Raw genomic sequence first — 16,185 nt, 5'->3', positions numbered from 1 at the left:
CACAAATGGCTTCCGGGACACACGTTTGACACCCCTGCTATAGATAATAAAAAATAAAATCTGATGAATCTATGGATAAAAAGCAGAGCCTGGCGACGCATGCGCGATTATCATAACTCTCTCACTCTCTGTCTCTGCCCCTCCCTTACTATTGCTGCTGTGTGCACAATTTGTTTTGTTTTTAACCCCTTCTTAACCCCAAACGTACATTGAAAATACACGCAACCCTAACTTAAAATGCCAGACATTTGAGGCATTTAAGAAACTCCACCCGGACAGCCCCGCAAAAGAGGACATATCCTGGTGAAAAGAGGAGGTACGGTCAGTCTATCGTAGCCCGGTCGCTGTCGCATGCCTTGTGTTGTGCGGTACGCTACTTAATATGTCCGTGTGGAAACTCGTTCGGTACACCTCTGAACCGAACCGAAACCCCCGTACCGAAACGGTTCAATACGAATACACGTACCGTCTAAGTTACATTTTAAACCAGTGTGGGTGGCACTGGGAGCAGGTGGGTAAAGGGTCATGCCCAAGGACACAACGGCATAGCTCGGTTGGTAGAGCGGCCGTGCCAGCAACTTGGGGGTTGCAGGTTCGATTCCCGCTTCTGCCATCCTAGTCACTGCCGTTGTGTCCTTGGGCAAGACACTTTACCCACCTGCTCCCAGTGCCACCCACACTGGTTTAAAATGTAACTTAGATATCGGGGTTCACTATGTAAAGCGCTTTAAGTCGCTAGAGCATGGGTGTCAAATTATGGCCCGCGGGCCAAATTTGGCCCGTTGTGTAATGTCATTTGGCCCTTGAGGCAATATCAAATTAACATTAGAGCTGGCCCGCCGCTGTAACACCACATTCACCACTAATACTCATACTCGTCAACCCTCCCGATTTTCCCGGGAGACTCCCGAAGTTCAGTGCCCCTCCCCGAATTTATCCCGATTTCCACTTGGACAATTATATTGGGGGCGGGCCGTAAAAGCACTGCCTTTGGCGTTCTCTACATGTCGCCACGTCCGCTTTTCCTCCATACAAACAGCGTGCCGGCCCACTCACATAATTTATGCGGCTTCCACACACACACATACGAGTGAATGCAAGGCATACTTGGTGAACAGCCATACAGGTCACACTGAGGGTGGCCGTATAAACAACTTTAAAACTGTTACAAATATACGCCACACAGTGAACCCACAGCAAACAAGAATGACAAACACATTTTGGGAGAACATCCGCACCGTAACACAACATAAATACAACCGAACAAATACCCAGAACCCCTTGCATCACTAACTCTTCCGGAACGCTACAATATACACGCCCGCTACCACCAAACCCCGCCCCAACTCAAACCCGCCGCCGAAAAGAGGCATTCAATTTGTATTTTTATTTTATTTGATATGCCATTGATATTTTTTTATTATTATTATTTTAAACTCGGTTTTGCATGTCACTATAAAGTTATATAAGCCTTGCTTGGTCAATATTCAATGCAAAACTTGTTTGGGTCCCTATTAAAAGGTTAATTTGTTCAACCTCAGCCCGCGGCCTCGTTCAGTTTTAAATTTTGGCCCGCTCTGTATTTGAGTTTGACACCCCTGCGCTAGAGAAAAAGCGCTATATAAATATACTTCACTTCACCGTTACACCCCTATTAATAGCACATAGCAATAGTCTTTGATTATAATCTAAAGATGGAATCTTATCCGTTTTACACCACTTTGAGCCACAAAAAGTGAACAAAATGTGAAGTCAATATTTGATCCTTCAGGTGTTCCAATACTTCTGTGAAAAATGTATATGAACAAGATGAAGATTTTCCACGCAAACCTTAGGGTTCCACGCTGGCCACTGGAGACGCAATAAAAACAATAACAATCCTATTAAAGGGGAACATTATCACCAAACCTATGTAAGCGTCAATATATACCTTGATGGTGCAAAAAAAAGACCATGTATTTTTTGAACCGATTTCCGAACTCTAAATGGGTGAATTTTGGCAAATTAAACGCCTTTCTGTTTATCGGTCTTTTAGCGATGACGTCAGAACGTGACGTCACCGAGGTAACACACCCGCCATGTTCATTTTCACATTACAAACACCGGGTCCCAGCTCTGTTATTTTCCGTTTTTTCGACTATTTTTTGGAACCTTGGAGACATCATGCCTCGACGGTGTGTTGTCGGAGGGTGTAACAACACTAACAGGGAGGGATTCAAGTTGCACCACTGGCAAGAAATCTGCCGCCAGACCCCCATTGAATGTACCAAAGTGTCTTCACATTTGACCGGCGATGCTAAGACAGACATGGCACAGAGATGTATGGATAACCTGCAGATGCATTTGCAACGATTAAGTCAACGAAATCACAAAAGTGAGTTTTGTTGATGTTGTTGACTTATGTGCTAATCAGACATATTTGGTCACGGCATGACTGCCAGCTAATCGATGCTAACATGCTATGCTAATCGATGCTAACATGCTATTTACGCTACCTGTATGTACATTTGAAACTAGATACCCACATTTAATGCGAAACAAACACTTACCAATCGACTGATTTAAGTTGCTCCAGTGTCACAAGATGCGAAAGTCCTGATCGTTTGGTCCGCACATTTTACCGGCGATGCTAATCAGACAGCCATGCTATGGGCCACTTTATTAGGTACACCCAGGCTATGGCCGAATAGCGTCAATAACTATTCAATAGCTTCAATTTCGTTTTTGCTATCTGCCTCCATACTCCGACCATCTGTTTCAATACATGCGTAATCTGTTGAATCGCTTAAGCCGCTGAAATCCGAGTCTGAATCCGAGCTAATGTCGCTATATCTTGCTGTGGTAACCGCCATGTTGTTTGTATTGGCAGCCCTGTATGACGTCACAGGGAAATGGACAGTTGCATGGCAAATAAGGAAAATCAAGAACTTTAAAGCTTTTTTTAGGGATATTCCGGGAGGTGTAAAATTTGAATGCGTGGGTTCCCTCCGGGTACTCCGGCTTCCTCCCACCTCCAAAGACATGCACCTGGGGATAGGTTGATTGGCAACACTAAATTGGCCCTAGTGTGTGAATGTGAGTGTGAATGTTGTCTGTCTATCTGTGTTGGCCCTGCGATGAGGTGGCGACTTGTCCAGGGTGTACCCCGCCTTCTGCCCGATTGTAGCTGAGATAGGCGCCAGCGCCCCCCGTGACCCCGAAAGGGAATAAGCGGTAGAAAATGGATGGATGGATGGATGTAAAATTTTGAAAAAAACTTTGAAAAATAAAACAAGCCACTGGGAACTGATTTTTATTGTTTTTAACCCTTTTGAAATTGTGATAATGTTCCCCTTTAAGGAAAGCAAGGCAGCTATATCAAGTTGTCAAGGCCAACAAACGGATCAGTTCTGAATATTTGAGTGAGGAAAGCACATGCAAAGGAGATGAACACAAATAATCCTAAAAACGATACGCCGTAACGTGAGAACGTGGGAGTCCGGCCAAAAGGGAATCTCTCACAGCTCCGAGCTGGCGAGCAGGCAGCGTGACTTGAAGCCAAACTGATCATTTTGCTGTCGCCATTAGACAAACAAGAGCCTCTCATCTTGTCCTGTTTGTGCCCGGTCAATAAATTGTCTTCATCAAGGTCTTGCTCAGGCATAGAGAATTCTTCTTGACATTTCCTCTGTTCATAATTCTACTGGAAATGCTTCGTCGCTGTAATGATGCAATTTGCCTTTATTTGCCTCATAGTCACGAGGACGTTCAGTGTTTTTTTTTTTTTTATTCCCCAGAATGCTGTGGTGTCCTTCAAGGAGCTCTGTGGCCTGACGCCTGCGGCCAACATGAAGCAGTGCATCCTGACCGTGTCCACCTGGCTGATGAACAGCGAGCGCCCCCTGCAGGTGACGGTGGACCTGAGCGAGACCTACCCCACCATGGAGGCTCAGGGACTTGTGCCCGAGCTGCTGCGCAAAGTTCTCAATGCCTACGACATGGTGAGTTACATTCAACAGTTATTTACGGACACTTTGTTAGGTACATTACACTCTAGGGGTGTAACGGTATATTTTTCAATCAATCAATCAATGTTTATTTATATAGCCCCAAATCACAAATGTCTCAAAGGACTGCACAAATCATTACGACTACAACATCCTCGGAAGAACCCACAAAAGGGCAAGGAAAACTCACACCCAGTGGGCAGGGAGAATTCACATCCAGTGGGACGCCAGTGACAATGCTGACTATGAGAAACCTTGGAGAGGACCTCAGATGTGGGCAACCCCCCCCCCCCTCTAGGGGACCGAAAGTAATGGATGTCGAGCGGGTCTAACATGATACTGTGAAAGTTCAATCCATAGTGGCTCCAACACAGCCGCGAGAGTTCAGTTCAAAGCGGATCCAAGACAGCAGCGAGAGTTCAGTTCAAAGCGGATCCAAGACAGCAGCGAGAGTCCCGTCCACAGGAGACCATCTCAAGCGGAGGCGGGTCAGCAGCGTAGAGATGTCCCCAACCGATACAGGCGAGCGGTCCATCCTGGGTCCCGACGAGCGGTCCATCCTGAGTCTCGACTCTGGACAGCGAGTACTTCATCCATGGTTATCGGACCGGACCCCCTCCAGGGGGGGACATAGGAGAAAGAAAAGAAGCGGCAGATCAACTGGTCTAAAAAGGAGGTCTATTTAAAGGCTAGAGTATACAGATGAGTTTTAAGGTGAGACTTAAATGCTTCTAGTGAGGTAGCATCTCGAACTGTTACCGGGAGGGCATTCCAGAGTACTGGAGCCCGAACGGAAAACGCTCTATAGCCCGCAGACTTTTTTTGGGCTCTAGGAATCACTAATAAGCCGGAGTCTTTTGAACGCAGATTTCTTGCCGGGACATATGGTACAATACAATCGGCAAGATAGGCTGGAGCTAGACCGTGTAGTATTTTATACGTAAGTAGTAAAACCTTAAAGTCACATCTTAAGTGCACAGGAAGCCAGTGCAGGTGAGCCAGTACAGGCGTAATGTGATCAAACTTTCTTGTTCTTGTCAAAAGTCTAGCAGCCGCATTTTGTACCAACTGTAATCTTTTAATGCTAGACATGGGGAGACCCGAAAATAATACGTTACAGTAATCGAGACGAGACGTAACAAACGCATGGATAATGATCTCAGCGTCTTTAGTGGACAAAATGGAGCGACTTTTAGCGATATTACGGAGATGAAAGAAGGCCGTTTTAGTAACGCTTTTTGTATTGAACCGTTTTGGTACGAGGGTTCGGGTTCAATTCGGAGGTGTGCCGAACGAATACACATGCTAGCAGCGACGGGGCTAGGACAACATGTAAAAGCCAGAGCTGGAAGACCCTCTTGCCTCGTTAAGATCTCCCGTTTGGGATACAACAAAGGAGGACAGAGGTTTGCCGACATTGTTCAGCAGCTGCTTCTGACAACACGTCAAACATGTGTTGCACCTTTCCTGCTTCCGGCTCCCAGACCGTAGTCGAGGAGCGCAAAGGAGACACTCCTCCAGGGCTGATGTATTCTCGGGGGCAGCACCCTTCACTCTACCCGGCAGTGGGTCTCCACAGCTCCGGACTCCAGGGTAAATGAAGAGTCCGGCGATTAGTTGCAAATCGCGGCTTTATTGAGGTCTCGCACACAGAGCCAATCCAACAAAACGCGAGCCACTCCCCGCACTCACCTACCGCTCCCTCACCTCGCTCGCCCACACACTCACCTCACATGCTGTCACATACAGTGGGGCAAAAAAGTATTTAGTCAGCCACCGATTGTGCAAGTTCTCCCACTTCAAATGATGACAGAGGTCTGTAATTTTCATCATAGGTACACTTCAACTGTGAGAGACAGAATGTGGGGAAAAAATGCAGGAATTCACATTGTAGGAATTTTAAAGAATTTATTTGTAAATTATGGTGGAAAATAAGTATTTGGTCAACCATTCAAAGCTCTCACTGATGGAAGGAAGTTTTGGCTCAAAATCTCACGATACATGGCCCCATTCATTCTTTCCTTAACACGGATCAATCGTCCTGTCCCCTTAGCAGAAAAACAGCCTCAAAGCATGATGTTTCCACCCCCATGCTTCACAGTAGGTATGGTGTTCTTGGGATGCAACTCAGTATTCTTCTTCCTCCAAACACGACGAGTTGAGTTTATACCAAAATGTTCTATTTTGGTTTCATCTGACCACATGACATTCTCCCAATCCTCTGCTGTATCATCAATGTATCCATTTTGGTATAAACTCAACTCGTTGTGTTTGGAGGAAGAAGAATACTGAGTTGGATCCCATGAACACCACACCTACTGTGAAGCATGGGGGTGGAAACATCATGCTTTGGGGATGTTTTTTTGCTAAGGCAGGGGTCGGGAACCTTTTTGGTTGAGAGAGCCATACAAGCCAAGTATATTAAAAAGTATTTCCGTGAGAGCCATATAATATTTTTTTTTAAGACTGAATACAATTAAATGTTCCGATACGTTGTGGTGAAGAAGGAGCTGGGCCGGAAGGCAAAGCTCTCAATTTATCGGTCGATCTACGTTCCCATCCTCACCTATGGTCATGAGCTTTGGGTCATGACCGAAAGGATAAGATCACGGGTACAAGTGGCCGAAATGAGTTTCCTCCGCCGGGTGGCGGGTCTCTCCCTTAGAGATAGGGTGAGAAGCTCTGCCATCCGGGAGGAACTCAACGTAAAGCCACTGCTCCTCCACATGGAGAGGAGCCAGATGAGGTGGTTCGGGCATCTGGTCAGGATGCCACCTGAACGCCTCCCTAGGGATGTGTTTAGGGCACGTCCAACAGGTAGGAGGCCACGGGGAAGACCCAGGACACGTTGGGAAGACTATGTCTCCCGGCTGGCCTGGGAAAGCCTCGGGATCCCCCGGGAAGAGCTAGACGAAGTGGCTGGGGAGAGGGAAGTCTGGGCTTCCCTGCTTAGGCTGCTGCCCCCGCGACACGACCTCGGATAAGCGAAAGAAGATGGATGGACAACTAAATGCATGCATTTTTAAGTAAGACCAATGTTTTTGGAGTATAAATACGTCTCCTATTCCTTTTAATAACATTGTTATTCTGAAGCTAACCAACAATAAATAAAATACTTCTTACCATTGATGCAACTCCTTGAACAGGTGCGGTAGAAACCGGATGGATGGTGCATGAGAATGTTTTATATTTTGAACGTTATTTTTAACACTGTTATTACCAGCGAAATTATTCATTTCTTATCGTGTTAAGCAACGTCAGCTAAGATTTATCTGAGAGCCAGATGCAGTCATCAAAAGAGCCACATCTGGCTCTAGAGCCATAGGTTCCCTACCCCTGTTCTAAGGGGACAGGACGATTGATCCGTGTTAAGGAAAGAATGAATGGGGCCATGTATCGTGAGATTTTGAGCCAAAACCTCCTTCCATCAGTGAGAGCTTTGAATGGTTGACCAAATACTTATTTTCCACCATAATTTACAAATAAATTCTTTAAAATTCCTACAATGTGAATTCCTGCATTTTTTCCCCACATTCTGTCTCTCACAGTTGAAGTGTACCTATGATGAAAATTACAGACCTCTGTCATCATTTGAAGTGGGAGAACTTGCACAATCGGTGGCTGACTAAATACTTTTTTGCCCCACTGTATAAGTCGTACCTGCCAAAAAAGGCATAATAAAGAAGGAAAAAAACATATATAAGTCGCACTGGAGTATAAGTCGCATTTTTGGGGGAAATTTATTTGATAAAACCCAACACCAAGAATAGACATTTGAAAGGCAATTTAAACTAAATAAAGAATAGTGAACAACAGGCTGAATAAGTGTACGTTATATGAGGCATAAATAACCAACTGAGAAGGTGCCTGGTATGTTAACCTAACATATTATGGTAAGAGTCATTCAAATAACTATAACATATAGAACATGCTATACGTTTACCAAACAATCTGTCACTCCTAATCGATAAATCCCATGAAATCTTCTTCCTGGATGTCGCTTCTAAACAACTCTGCCAACTCCAAAGGTATGCGTCGCTTCCTCTTGTCATTTTCTGCTGCATATTTCACTACGTCCATCTTGTAATCTGCAGTACATGATCTCCTTTTCGGTGCCATTTTCGTTCAACCCTTCTCAGTTTTTATAAGTTACCGCCAATGATGAAATGATCCATTTTAATAGTTACGGCAGTAGCATGTAGCTTATAGCAGTTTGCATTTCATGACCCACAATGCACTTCTGCCACGACCCTCCCCCGCTGAATTCTTATTGGTTGACGTGTGTGTGACGATTGCTGACATTTTCTTCGTCTCGTCCGCGAATGGGATAAATAATATTATTTGATATTTTACGGTAATGAGTTAATGAGTTTTTCCCTTGGCCTCAGTCTGCACCCCCACTCCAGGGCCTAGGCTAAGACCGATTTTTTTATTTTATTTTAATCTTGTTTACCTGTATGTCATCTTTTTTGTAAGGGGCGCTGGAAGCCGGCAGACCCGTCAGCGATCCTGTTCTGTCTCCCTGTAATGTTTGTCTGATCTTGAATGGGATTGTGCTGAAAATTGTAATTTTCCTGAAGGAACTCTCCTGACGGAATAAATAAAGTACTATCTAATCTAATCTAATAATTTCACACATAAGTCGCTCCTGAGTATAAGTCGCACCCCCGGCCAAACTATGAAAAAAACTGCGACTTATAGTCCGAAAAATACGGTAATATAATTATTAATAATAATAATAATAATGTTAAAGGCCTACTGAAACCCACTACTACCGACCACACAGTCTGATAGTTTATATATCAATGATGAAATATTAACATTGCAACACATGCCAATACGGCCTTTTTAGTTTACTAAATTGCAATTTTAAATTTCCCGCCAAGTGTCGTGTTGAAAACGTCGCGGTATGATGACTCGTATGATGACGCGTGCGCGTGACGTCTCGGGTTGTAGCGGACATTATTTTCCAGCCCGATCCAAGCTATAAGTAGTCTGCTTCAATCGCATAATTCCACAGCAATTTGTTCAATTAATAATGGAGAAGTCAAAGTAGAAAGATGGAGGTGGGAAGCTTTTAGCCTTTAGCCACACAAACACAGCCGGTGTTTCCTTGTTTAGAATTCCCGGATGTGAAGCTTTACTATGGATCAGAGCGGTCAAGCGAACATGGATCCCGACTACATGTCAACCGGCAGTTTTCGGTGAGAAAATTGTGGTAATAAGTCGGCTCTAACCGGAGATCAGCCAAACTTCTGTCCTACTGCAGCTTTGTGACTTACATCAGAGACTCTGGCCTCAACACACCCGTGGCCACACCCCTCTGACTTTCAGGTACTATTTAACTCACTAAAACACTAGCAAAACAATAGGCAGATAAGGGATTTCCCAGAATTATCCTAGTAAATGTGTCTAAAAACATCTGAATCGCTCCCACTGCAATCGTATTTTATTTTATTTTCTCTCTAGTCCTTCACTCTAAATTTCCTCATCCACAAATCTTTCATCCTCGCTGAAATTAATGGGGAAATTGTTGCTTTCTCGGTCTGAATAGCTCTTGCTGCTGGAGGCTATGATTATAATCAATGTTCAGATGTGAGGAGCCCTACAACCTGTGACGTCAAGCGCACATCGTCTGCTACTTCCGGTACAGGCAAGGCTTTTTTTATTAGCGACCAAAAGTTGCGAACTTTATCGTCGATGTTCTCTACTAAATCCTTTCAGCAAAAATATGGCAAGTATGAGACATAGAATGGACCTGCTATCCCCGTTTGAATAAGAAAATCTCATTTCAGTAGGCCTTTAATCATTCTTTCTTTCCATGTTTTAGTATACTTTTCCTTATTGCCTTTTTTCCGGCCGTGACAAAATGGTACGATTATCTTTAGTTGGACCTCTGTTGGTTTTAGGCAAGTAATGCACTTCACTCCACTTCATTGCTTCAAGACACAATTAATGATCAATTAATGAAAACGTTGCGTATGATAACGCGTGTTTGTGACGTCTCAGGTTGTAGCGGACATATTAGCGCAGTAAAAGTCGTCTCTTTTCATCGCGTAATTACACAGTCATTTGGACATCTGTGTTGCTGAATCTTTTTCAATTTGTTCCATTAATAATGGAGACGTCAAAGAAGAATGCTGTTGGTGGAAAGCGGTGTATTGCAGCTGCCTTTAGCAACCGAAACACAGCCGGTGTTTCTTTGTTTGTTGTGAAGCTTTAACACAGAGCGGTCAAGCGAACATGTTTCTCTACGTCAACCAGCATGTTTTTGGATGGGAAAATTGTGATATATATCTTACCGGAGACATCAGTGGATTATGCGTCCTCCTGCAGTAGCTGTCAAAAAAAGGCAGCTGTGATCTTGGCTCCTCGGCTTCTCTCTGAGACATGGGCGTGTTCACCGCAGCCATCCGACTTTGAGGTATGACTTTACAATCTCACTAAAACACTATTAAAACAATAAGCAGATAAGGGATCTTCCAGAATTATCTTAGTAAATGTGTCTAATTACATCTGAAACGTTCCCACTGCCGCCGCCTGGAGCAGTCGCCTTTTTTTTTTTTCTTTTTTTTTTTTGTGCTTCACTCTAACTTTCCTCATCCACAAATCTTTCATCCTCGCTCAAATTAATGGGGAAATTGTTGCTTTCTCGGTCTGAATAGCTCTTGCTGCTGGAGGCTATTATTATAATCAATGTGAGGAGCCCTACAACCCGTGACGTCAAGCGCACATCGTCTGCTACTTCCGGTAAAGGCAAGGCTTTTTTATTAGCGACCAAATGTTGCGAACTTTATCGTCGATGTTCTCTACTAAATCCTTTCAGCAAAAATATGGCAAGTATGAGACATAGAATGGACCTGCTATCCCCGTTTGAATAAGAAAATCTCATTTCAGTAGGCCTTTAATAATTCTTTCTTTCCATGTTTTAGTATACTTTTCCTTATTGCCTTTTTTCCGGCTGTGACAAAATGGTACGATTATCTTTAGTTGGACCTCTTTTGGTTTTAGGCAAGTAATGCACTTCACTCCACTTCATTGCTTCAAGACACAATTAATGATCAATTAATGAAAACGTTGCGTATGATAACGCGTGTTTGTGACGTCTCAGGTTGTAGCGGACATATTAGCGCAGTCAAAGTTGTCTCTTTTCATCGCGTAATTACACAGTAATTTGGACATCTGTGTTGCTGAATCTTTTTCAATTTGTTCAATTAATAATGGAGACGTCAAAGAAGAATGCTGTTGGTGGAAAGCGGTGTATTGCAGCTGCCTTTAGCAACCGAAACACAGCCGCTGTTTCTTTGTTTGTTGTGAAGCTTTAACACGGAGCGGTCAAGCGAACATGTTTGTCTACGTCAACCAGCATGTTTTTGGATGGGAAAATTGTGATATATATCTTACCGGAGACATCAGTGGATTATGCGTCCTCCTGCAGTAGCTGTCAACAAAAAGGCAGCTGTGATCTTGGCTCCTCGGCTTCTCTCTGAGACATGGGCGTGTTCACCGCAGCCATCCGACTTTGAGGTATGACTTTACAATCTCACTAAAACACTATTAAAACAATAAGCAGATAAGGGATCTTCCAGAATTATCTTAGTAAATGTGTCTAATTAAATGGGTTGTACTTATATAGCGCTTTTCTACCTTCAAGGTACTCAAAGCGCTTTGACACTACTTCCACATTTACCCATTCACACACACATTCACACACTGATGGAGGGAGCTGCCATGCAAGGCGCCAACCAGCACCCATCGGGAGCAAGGGTGAAGTGTCTTGCTCAGGACACAACGGACGTGACGAGGTTGGTACTAGGTGGGAATTGAACCAGGGACCCTCGGGTTGCGCACGGCCACTCTCCCCACTGTGCCACGCCGTCCCTAATTACATCTGAAACGTTCCCACTGCCGCCGCCTGGAGCCGTCGCCTTTTCTTTTTTTCTTTTCTTTTTTTTGTGCTTCACTCTAACTTTCCTCATCCACAAATCTTTCATCCTCGCTCAAATTAATGGGGAAATTGTTGCTTTCTCGGTCTGAATAGCTCTTGCTGCTGGAGGCTATGATTATAATCAATGTTCAGATGTGAGGAGCCCTACAACCCGTGACGTCACGCGCACATCGTCTGCTACTTCCGGTAAAGGCAAGGCTTTTTTATTAGCGACCAAAAGTTGCGAACTTTATCGTCGATGTTCTCTACTAAATCCTTTCAGCCAAAATATGGCAATATCGCAAAATGATCAAGTATGACACATAGAATGGACCTGCTATCCCCGTTTGAATAAGAAAATCTCATTTCAGTAGGCCTTTAATCATTCTTTCTTTCCATGTTTTAGTATACTTTTCCTTATTGCCTTTTTTCTGGCTGTGACAAAATGGTACGATTTATCTTTAGTTGGACCTCTGTTGGTTTTAGGCAAGTAATGCACTTCACTCCACTTCATTGCTTCAAGACACAATTAATGATGAAGTTACCATCATTGGACATAGAAACAATTAAGAAAAGGTTACCAATATAGTAAAAGTTGAGCCATTACACCTAAAATAAGGCTTGCAGGACTAATGATCTCTCTTCCTTGGCTCTGCTCCGGCTGCTGGAGAGCTTTTGCCAGGTTGTTGTTGTTGTGTCAACATGCTGGTTCAGGTCGATGGTGGGACGCCCACGGTGGGTTCCGCGGCGTACGCTCCCTCTCCCTCTCACTTTTCTTTTCAGGCTTGGGCCCTGTCAAAGTGTCTCTCACGCTCCAATCCACATGTTTTTTTTTTTCGAGGGCATGCAGGGAAGGATGCCTGAATATAACCAGCTAATACCGCGAGTGGCACTGGGGCATCACAGCAAGAAAGCTCAATTTTTAGAGTCGTAGCGGCTTGCGAAGGTGCTCTAAAACTCAAATACAGAGTGGGCCAAAATTTAAAACGGAACAAAGCCGCGGGCTAAGGTTGAACAAATTAACCTTTTAATAAGGACCCAAACAAGTTTTGCATTAAATATTGAACAAGCAAGGCTTATATGACTTTAGTGACATGCAAAATCCAGTTTCAAATAATAATAATAATAATTAAAAAAACATCAATGGCATATCGAATAAAATTTAAATAAACATTTTATGCCTTTTTTTCTATTTGCAATCTTCTGAGGTAAATATCACATTTTTTCCACAGGCTAATAATAAATTTGAAAATAAAATAACAATAATGAATGAACCAAACATTCAAGCCTTGAAGTAGCAAGAGAAAATGTATGAATAAAACGTTAATTATTGGTCAGTTTGCTGGAAGTTTCCCGGAAGACTTAGTGCTGTAAGGGGTTCTGAACATTTCGGATGTTCACCCGAAATTTGTTTTTCGTTCTTGTTTGGTGTGGGTTCATAGTGTGGCGCATATTTGTAACAGTGTTAAAGTTGTTTATACGACCACCCTCAGTATGACCTGTATGGCTGTTGACCAAGTATGCGTTTGCATTCACTTGTGTGTGTGTGTGTGTAAAAGCCACAAATATTATGTGACACGCTGTTAGTATGGAGGAAAAGCGGACGTGACGACAGGTTGTAGAAAACGCTAAAGGCAGTGCCTTAAATGCACGCCCCCAATATAGTTGTCCAGGTGGAAATCGCTAGAAATTCGGGAGAATGGTTGCCCCGGGAGATTTGCGGGAGGGGCACTGAACTTCGGGATTCTACCGGGAAAATTAGGAGGGTTGGCAAATATGAGTATTAGCGGTGTTACAGCGGCACCGACGTTGTATAACACCGGCGGGCCAGCTCTAATGCTAAATCGATATTGCCTCAAGAGCCAAATTAAATTACACGGCGGGCCAGTTTTGGCCCGCGGGCCAGAGTTTGACACCCATGCTCTAAACGCACTTTGACGTCCTCCTACTACAGTGGTTCTTAACCTTGTTGGAGGTACCGAACCCCACCAGTTTCATATGTGCATTCACCGAACCCTTTTTTAGTGAAAACATTTATTTTTTGGCAAATTCAATATAAAGTTCTATTTTTTTGGTGACACTTTAGTATGGGGAACATATTCTAAGTCAGTGGTTCTCAACCTTTTTTCAGTGATGTACCCAGTGTGAACATTTTTTTTAATTCAAGTACCCCCTAATCAGAGCAAAGCATTTTTGGTTGAAAAAAAAAAAGAGATAAAGAAGTAAAATACAGCACTATGTCATCAGTTTCTGATTTATTAAATTGTATAACAGTGCAAAATATTGCTCATTTGTAGTGGTCTTTCTTGAACTATTTGGAAAAAAAATGTATAAAAATAACTAAAAACTTGTTGAAAAATAAACAAGTGATTCAATTATAAATAAAGATTTCTACACATAGAAATAATCATCAACTTAAAGTGCCCTCTTTGGGGATTGTATTAGAGATCCATCTGGATTCATCAACTTCATTCTAAACATTTCTTCACAAAAAAAGAAATCTTTAACATCAATATTTATGGAACATGTCCACAAAAAAATCTAGCTGTCAACACTGAATATTGCATTGTTGCATTTCTTTTCACAGTTTATGAACTTACATTCATATTTTGTTGAAGTATTATTCAATAAATATATTTATAAAGGATTTTTGAACTGTGGCTTATTTTTTAGAATATTAAAAAAAAAAAAATCTCACTTACCCCTTGGCATACCGTCTGTCAGAGTTGCCACTGACAGTTTGTTTGTGTTTTAGCTTCTCCTCCGTGTGTTTAGTATTTCCTGTCTTTTAGTTCCTGTCTAGTGCTCTTATTTTGTCAGCTTCCTGTCTTGTTCCCTGAGTGCTAAGTTCCCCTTCAGCTGTGCCTGATTGGCATCTGGCCACACCTGTTGCCAATCAGCCGGCTCCTATTTGTACCTCCTTTTGTCTTGTGTCAGTGGTTGGATCATTGTATTGTCGTGTCAATGTCATTTTCTACTTGTCATTCCTACTGGTCGTGTGAATGCAGCGTAGCGGTAAGCTATATTTGGTACTTGTTTTGTAGCTTACTGTTTTTTGTTCCCTGCTTCCGATTAGTTTGTTCATAGCCCTTAGTTTGTTATATCCGCCCATGTGCGTGCTTTTTGTTTGTACCCTTTTGGTTTTGTTTTTGTCTTAGTATATTTATTAAATCACGTTTACTTACCAAATGCCTGAACTCCTTCTCTGCATCTTGGGGTTCGACACCAAATAACTGTGACACCTTCAAGTACACCCATTTGAGAACCACTGTTCTAAGTAACAAAGACTTAATTTAGAATTATTTGGACACAAGGGGAACATATTTTAAGTGATAAAGACTTAATTTAGCGTTATTTGGTTAGGGTCAGGGTAAAAGGGTTAGGGTTATCAATCAATCAATCAATGTTTATTTATATAGCCCCAAATCACAAATGTCTCAAAGGACTGCACAAATCATTACGACTACAACATCCTCGGAAGAACCCACAAAAGGGCAAGGAAAACTCACACCCAGTGGGCAGAGAGAATTCACATCCAGTGGGACGCCAGTGACAATGCTGACTATGAGAAACCTTGGAGAGGACCTCAGATGTGGGCAACCCCCCCTCTCTAGGGGACCGAAAGCAATGGATGTCGAGCGGGTCTAACATGATACTGTGAAAGTTCATTCCATAGTGGCTCCAACACAGTCGCGAGAGTTCAGTTCAAGCGGATCCAAGACAGCAGCGAGAGTCCCGTCCACAGGAAACCATCTCAAGCGGATCAGCAGCGTAGAGATGTCCCCAACCGATACAGGCGAGCGGTCCATCCTGGGTCTCGACTCTGGACAGCCAGTACTTCATCCATGGTCATCGGACCGGACCCCCTCCACAAGGGAGGGGGGGACATAGGAGAAAGAAAAGAAGCGGCAGATCAACTGGTCTAAAAAGGAGGTCTATTTAAAGGCTAGAGTATACAGATGAGTTTTAAGGTGAGACCTAAATGCTTCTACTGAGGTAGCATCTGGAACTGTTACCGGGAGGGCATTCCAGAGTACTGGAGCCCGAACGGAAAACGCTCTATAGCCCGCAGACTTTTTTTGGGCTTTAGGAATCACTAATAAGCCGGAGTCTTTTGAACACAGATTTCTTGCCGGGACATATGGTACAATACAATCGGCAAGATAGGATGGAGCTAGACCGTGTAGTATTTTATACGTAAGTAGTAAAACCTTAAAGTCACATCTTAAGTGCACAGGAAGCCAGTGCAGGTGAGCCAGTACAGGCGTAATG

General features: G+C 43.3%; 1 protein-coding gene across 1 annotated transcript in view; it reads left to right on the top strand.

Moving 5' to 3' along the window:
* Positions 1-16,185, top strand: part of LOC133555925 (inactive phospholipase C-like protein 2) — a 415,124-nt gene that overhangs the window by 346,887 nt on the left and 52,052 nt on the right. Inside the window, exon 23 of the mRNA XM_061905396.1 lies at positions 3,777-3,980. Coding sequence (XP_061761380.1) covers positions 3,777-3,980 — 204 coding nt within the window. The remainder of the gene's footprint in view (positions 1-3,776; positions 3,981-16,185) is intronic.

Source organism: Nerophis ophidion, linkage group LG07 (assembly GCF_033978795.1).
Source record: "Nerophis ophidion isolate RoL-2023_Sa linkage group LG07, RoL_Noph_v1.0, whole genome shotgun sequence".
Lineage (NCBI taxonomy): Eukaryota > Metazoa > Chordata > Actinopteri > Syngnathiformes > Syngnathidae > Nerophis > Nerophis ophidion.
This window is presented reverse-complemented; position numbering and strand designations above follow the sequence as displayed.